Genomic DNA, 6,564 nt, shown 5'->3' on the forward strand with positions numbered 1-6,564 from the left:
AATAGTGATAAAAAACTTCTTCATGTTAGATTTATTTTTTAGGCAATTTAAAGATAAAAAAATATCTAAGTAAAACTTCCCTCATCGAATAAAACTCGTTGACATCAAGATCTCTCTTTTATCAATTAAGAGACTAGAAAATAAATAAATAAATAAATTTTTAGATCAAATTTGATTTTCTTGAAATTTCAAAAAATAAAGGGATCTAATATTTATAATTTGAAAAATATAAGAACTACAAAATGTTTTAAAATTTTAAAATACCACCTATTTTCTTGAGGTTTTTTTTATTTTTATCCTTTATTTTTTAACCTCGTCGTTCCCTAACAAATTAACTTAAGATTGGCTTTCAATTTTGTCCTATAAGAGCTATATTAAAAAAAAAAAGTTTTGAAACAAAAAAAAATTGCAATTTATCAATCCACGGTATAATAAATCCATGTTTACAATAATATGGGCTTCGTTGTTTTGCGTTCGCCTTTTAGATAATAGTTATATACAGTACTTAAATACAAAATCAATGTTTTTAGTTTTGAACTAAAGACATCGAACACCATATCTCATTATATATAAATACAATAGTAAGGTTAATAAATATTATCTCAACCCACAAATACAAATTTAAGTTATTAGATAAGATTATAAAAATAATTTTATATTAATTTTTAATATATTTTCTTGAGTTAAAGTTATTTAGATTATTTTATGTTTAATTTTATTAATCTAATTAATTAGAATATAATAATGAACTACAAACCCGGTTTGGTTTTCACGTTTCTAATATTATTTTGATTTATTAAGTTAAACTAATTTTATATTTTTATATTGATGTTGTTTTGAAAGACTGTAGCTTAATGACTTTCGAGGGGGGGAAATTATACAATGATTACTTGTAAGAAAGTTTTGGAATCAATAATTGATTAAGAATGCATTTGATCATGGGTTAATCTGGCTTTAAATAATCTCTTACGAAGAACAATATTCTTGGAGTGTGTTGTCCACCACAGGATGACGCAGAGCACAAATCAATTTAAAAAATCACATGGCGAGTCTCAGAAGAGCACCATTGGTGAATTATTTATCTGTGCCAACTTCAAATTTCATTTGTTTTCTATTGAATAAAGATTTGATTAATTGAAGAACGTTGAGCTTCGTTTCTACTGATCCAGAGGGTTGCATGTGCCTGTGAATCTAAAATTCCAAGGTTCACATATAGAAATATGAAATGCAGTACAGTCTCCTACGCTATCATAATAATTCTTGTAGCCCAGCGGCAGAGTCAAGGAAACCTTGACTCTGTCACCTGAGTTCGAGCCCTAGCGTACATGTTTGTCACCCCCGCGTTGTCTTACATGTCTACTGGGCTTGCAGGGTGTTCAGTGGATCCGGGGATTAGTTGTGGTGCGCGTAAGCTAGCTCGGACACTTCGGGTTATCAAAAAAAAATAAAAAAATTTAGGGGTCATGGAGCTGGCTGGCTGGCTAGCATGGAAACATTCTGGACGAGAGATTGGGTTCATATACAGACCAGTGGCTCACGGATATTAATCCAATCTGACTATGGCATCTTTCATAAGAACAGTAACTCTCTACTCTAATTAACTATAAACAAAAGCGATTAGCCTTTTTAGGGTGAAATCCAAAAACTTGATTTTATATATAATTAATTTTAAATTCAAAAAGTTATTTGCGCCACCCGCACATTTTAGGTAGCGTATGCGACGCCCACACAGCATTGAATATCACTATCCAAGATGGCATTTGATGCGCTCACCACCTATCACGGTGGTGAGGTATGTGTTCGCCGATAACATGCAGAGGAATGCCAGCGATGAGTTTTTTCCACTCTCTCTTTCTTTTACCTCTCTTCACCTAAAAAAACATGTTGGTCATTATAAAAAAAAAAGTTTAGCTATTTATTTGTTAAATTAAATTAAGTTTTCATTTTTTTAAATACAATGTATCTGGTCTTAAATTAGTTATTGAGTTAATTTGTTTTTTTTTTTAATTTCATCCCTTGATGCTTTATTTTTACATCAAATTTCGTCATCATTTTTTTAATTGCAATGTATTTGATCTTTTATCATTTATTAAGATAATTATTTTTTAAAATGCATCCCTTTACACTTTATTTTTATATTAGATTTGGTCCTAATTCTTTTAATTATGATATTTTTTGTCTTAAATCCTTTATTGAATTAATTTGTCTTTTGATTTCATCCCTTGATATTTTATTTTTATATTAAATATGATCCTTATTCTTTTGATTGTTATTTTTATTTGTTCTTATTCTTTTCTTAATTGAAATTGTTGTCCAATTCCATCCCTTATGATTTGATTTTTTTTCTTTTTGTGTCAAATTTGATTCTCTTTCTTTTCAAATCTACATTTTTTAAATGTTTTTTTTTAATTTGTTGTTTCATGTTTATCCCTAATTATTTTGGTTAATTTAGAATTTTATATTGTTATTTTGTTTGTTTGCCTTTTACGTTATGATCTGGCCTCATGATTTGTGTTATAAATTTTAAAAATTGAATCGAGTTCGCTTCAGTTATTTTTAAAATTTTAATCCATCATCATTGAGTTCCTTAAAAATTGATTTCCATTGTTTTTTTATGTTTTGGATTCTTTTGTGCATTTGATTTTTCTTTTTGATTTTGCCCTTCAATTTATTTTTTTAATATTTAAGGTTTAACATGATTCTACTCGCGGATTTTGACAACGTCATTTGGTTTTGTTATTGCTTTCTTTTTTAATATTTTTTTTCTTGGATATTTTTTCTCAATTTTATTATTTTATAGTTTGATTCATGAAGTTTTACAATCATTATTTTTTTTAGTTTTTTTTTATGATGTCTAATCGTTTATTTTTTTTCACTCTTAAGAATACAATGATAATGTTTTGGCATTATTTTTTTCCAGCTATAAAGAAAGTGACCTCATCCATAGTAAAACGTGGGCCATCAATTAGTATAAACCAAATTAAGAAAAGAATCACAGGAGAAGGAAAGGAAAGGAGATTTGCATCCAATGCATAATTAAAAAAATCCTTGAAGGTATTTTTTAAAATAGTTTATTAATGAATAATATAAATCATATCCTGAGATCTCACCTAACAGCTTAAGCTATTGGATTTAGATGGTTCTTTGACATGATATCAGAGCCTTAATGACCAAGTGGTCTCAAGTTCGAATCTCATCATTCCTATTTATTTGATAAAAATTAAGCACAAGGTAATGTGGGTCTATGTAAATTTTAAGCCTAGAAGGCTTTCACTTGAGGGGATATGTTAAAAAATAATATAAATCATATCCTAAGATCTCACCTAACAACTTAAACTATTGGATTGAGATAGTTTTTTGATACAGTTTCCTTTTCTTTCCAGAATGATTTTTATTTTCTGAAATAAACATGTTGTTTTTCGATGATTGCTGGGTTTCATAAAAAAACCAATTAAATTATAACCATATCAGGTTACACATTGACACGCTCGATGTTGAAAAAGGTGCCTCAGAAGGCACCAAACTTGTGGTGGGAAATCTTTGTCATTGTTAAAGTAAAATTATGATGGTGAAAGTTTTATTCCTGGTAGACAGATTTTCTACACGGCACAGTGACTCGGAATGAAGTTAATGTCAAAGCCAAAGAGAGAAAACAGGTAGATAGCAACAATGACTGTGACCTCAGGTTTTGCAAGGACAGAGTCACAGAAGCAAAGGAGCCCTACTTCAATGCAGATCGAACGCACTCCTGGTTTCACCACAAGTGATAAACACTTCAATTATTATACCGATCGATCCCTGTCCTTTGTGGAACAATGGGCACAACTCTCTTCGCTGAACCAGCTAATGACTGTCTGCTGATGAGCTCTCTTCACTTGCTCCTTCTGTATGGAGTACTGTGTGATGAACTTTGAGTTTTTTTTTTTGTTTTAAAAAAAAGGGACCATGATGGAGCACCGTAACACAGCAGCAGTGTCTCCAAAATAAACGATGGATCTCCAAGAGGAAGGAGGTTCAAGAATCAGGAGATCATATGGTAAGAATACAGACCAAGAGACTTCAGAGAACCAGCCAATAAGATGACGCCATGAGAGCAAATTAAAAAAAATATGGATACAATGTGACCAAATATACAAAAAATCGAGTAGCAAATTGAACACTGGCTCACATCTTGAAGCCCAAATCACTATTACTATATAAAATATCAAAGCCCCACCACAGTCCCGAGTCGCCTCCTTGATCATATATCTCCCTCTACCTCTCACACACTGAACTGTTTCTCACTCTCATACACATATACATACAAGGAAGTATCATATCATATTACTTGCTATTACTAGCTAGTCGCTACTAGTTTCCAAGGTTTAGATGGCTGAGAAGTGGAAGCTATCGAAGAAAGAAGGTTCATCTTCTTTCACAAGAAGTTTCTCAACAAAGAGTTCATCTTCCAAGGCTCCTCTCTTGAGGAGCTCATCCCTTAAAATCTCTTCTCCAAAGTGTCCTCTTCCAAGGAGTTGCTCTCAAAAAAGCTCTTCCATTTCACGTAAATGTAGTAGCTTAGCCAAGGAACAGAAGGCAAGGTTTTATATCATGAGGCGCTGTGTTGCCATGCTTGTTTGTTGGCACAAACACGGTGATTCTTGAAGGAACGTGCAAAGAGATCGAGTAAGGGATTAAATGTATCTTCTTGGTTGCTTCTTCTTCCTTTTTTGCCTTTCCCTTTTTCTTTCTGAAAGATGGATGTTGGGCTTGGCTGAACTCGTAAATTTTCTACCGTCTGACCAAGAAGATATTGGTATCATAGAGAGTTAATATCAGTTGTAATTACAATTTGAAGAGAGCTAGAATTTTCAACTTTTTTTTGCAAGAGATCATACATCAAATATAATTCTTCAGAAACTCCAATAACTTTCTTCATTCATTGATTTTTATTTTCTCTGCATGCATTCTTAGTCCTCTTGGATCTCAACACTAGCAAGACTTGTTTTGCTCTGTTATTGGAGTTGTCTGATAGCAGTCTTATCTCATCTCTTTTCTGTTTCCGTTTTCCTCTCTGTTTTTTCTTGATGGGAGAGAGATTTATTTCAGCTGTTGGAACTGGCAGTAAGGTAGGACATTATTAGTTATTGGATCTGCATTGGGAGTGTCACTCATCTTTCAACCATTGATAAAAAAGAGTTCTGTAAAAGGTAATACCAGCAAAACTGATCCTACTATGAACAACTTGCATACAATTTGGTTCTAAAGTTAGAATATGGATTCTTTCCAAGCATCTCTCTCCACTAATGAGCACATAGCATCTAATTTTGTCATTTAAGCACTGAAAAATATCAGAAACCACAAATGACTTGACATGACATGTCTCGCCTGTTTGATCAACTTGAAGATAAGAACTTGTCATAATGGAGAAGGTATCTAAGCTCTTAGCTCCTCGATTTCATCAAATCTTTCAACAGTCACACTCTGGCTAGGATGCATCAAGCCATCCCAATCTATAATCCTAAAAAAAACCCTCATATGTGCAACTAGATGAGTCAATAAAACTCAAGCCCGTGTGCTATTGTGTGGAATGGAACGTGTGAAAGTGATGCATTTTATTGGAGAAAGTATGCAGTACACATGGTATCTACACTTTTAGTCACTGGAGAAACTGCCACCAGTCATTGTTTCCTCAGAAGAACATTGGAAGAATTTAGGGTAAAAAGCAAACAAAAAGAAAAGAAAGAGGTTGCATATTCTAACTTCCCAAAAATCAGTCGTGGAAGACAGAAGAAAAATGTTCTGCAGTTTTAAATTTGAGCAGAATCAAGCATTACAAGCTTTTGTTTTTTGTCTAATAATTAAAAACCAATGACTGTATGATAATTTAATGTCATTTCTTCATTGCAACTGGCAGGATTGAAATGGCATCAGATCAAGCAATAACATGGAAAAGGACCACTTTATGATCAGAATGTCATTGATACAAAATATTCCACCACAAGGTTATTTACATGTCACCTGCGATAAGAGCAGCGTCGGAAGTTGAAATGAAGCCGCAAAATCCCTCTATCAAACGCGCTCTTGAATCCCTTTTTATGTCCCGTGTCCCAATCTCTGTCCACAATTCGGAATGCCATGTCCTCAGAAGGTGGCCCTGCATGAAACCTTAGAATGCGGGTCTCACCATTGATCCCATCATCCTCACATGTATAAGTTGGAGTTTCTGTCCTGTTAATCAGGTCTGGTGAAAGATAGCAAACTTGTATCTTCGCACAATCTTTGGAGGTGGATTGTCGTGATCATAGTGAGTCCTCTTATATTTGTTCCATTCATATCCAGTGTGAATAGCATCGAAATACTCGGGCTTTCTCGGTCGGTACTTGTCGTCGTGCCACCATTCTACATGTGAATCCTGGTTCACTTCTGCTGGCGTGGGCCTAGGAGTTCGTTTTATTTAGTTTCCTTTTTCTGTAATTAATGTTAATAAGTCAACATTTATGTAAGATTAAGAATTTTTTTTATGGAGGTGTCAAAACTTAAATTTTACTAGTTTTGAATCTAAAATTTAAAATTATTAAAGAA

At 33.0% G+C, this 6,564-nt stretch overlaps 1 protein-coding gene across 1 annotated transcript; it reads left to right on the forward strand.

The window, feature by feature from the left end:
• Window positions 1-3,959: 3,959 nt before the first annotated feature.
• On the forward strand, window positions 3,960-6,564 carry LOC133679839 (small polypeptide DEVIL 13-like). Its single transcript, XM_062102547.1, has 2 exons — window positions 3,960-4,665; window positions 5,897-6,564. The coding sequence occupies exon 1, from the start codon at window positions 4,369-4,371 to the stop codon at window positions 4,642-4,644; it is 276 nt and encodes a 91-aa protein (XP_061958531.1). The 5' UTR covers window positions 3,960-4,368; the 3' UTR covers window positions 4,645-4,665; window positions 5,897-6,564.

Source organism: Populus nigra, chromosome 19 (assembly GCF_951802175.1).
Source record: "Populus nigra chromosome 19, ddPopNigr1.1, whole genome shotgun sequence".
In the NCBI taxonomy this organism is placed as follows: domain Eukaryota; kingdom Viridiplantae; phylum Streptophyta; class Magnoliopsida; order Malpighiales; family Salicaceae; genus Populus; species Populus nigra.

What these genes read in the sequence shown, in the direction of transcription:
- LOC133679839 (XM_062102547.1), top strand. Translation starts at nt 4,369, where the DNA reads ATGGCTGAGAAGTGGAAGCTATCGAAGAAAGAAGGTTCATCTTCTTTC.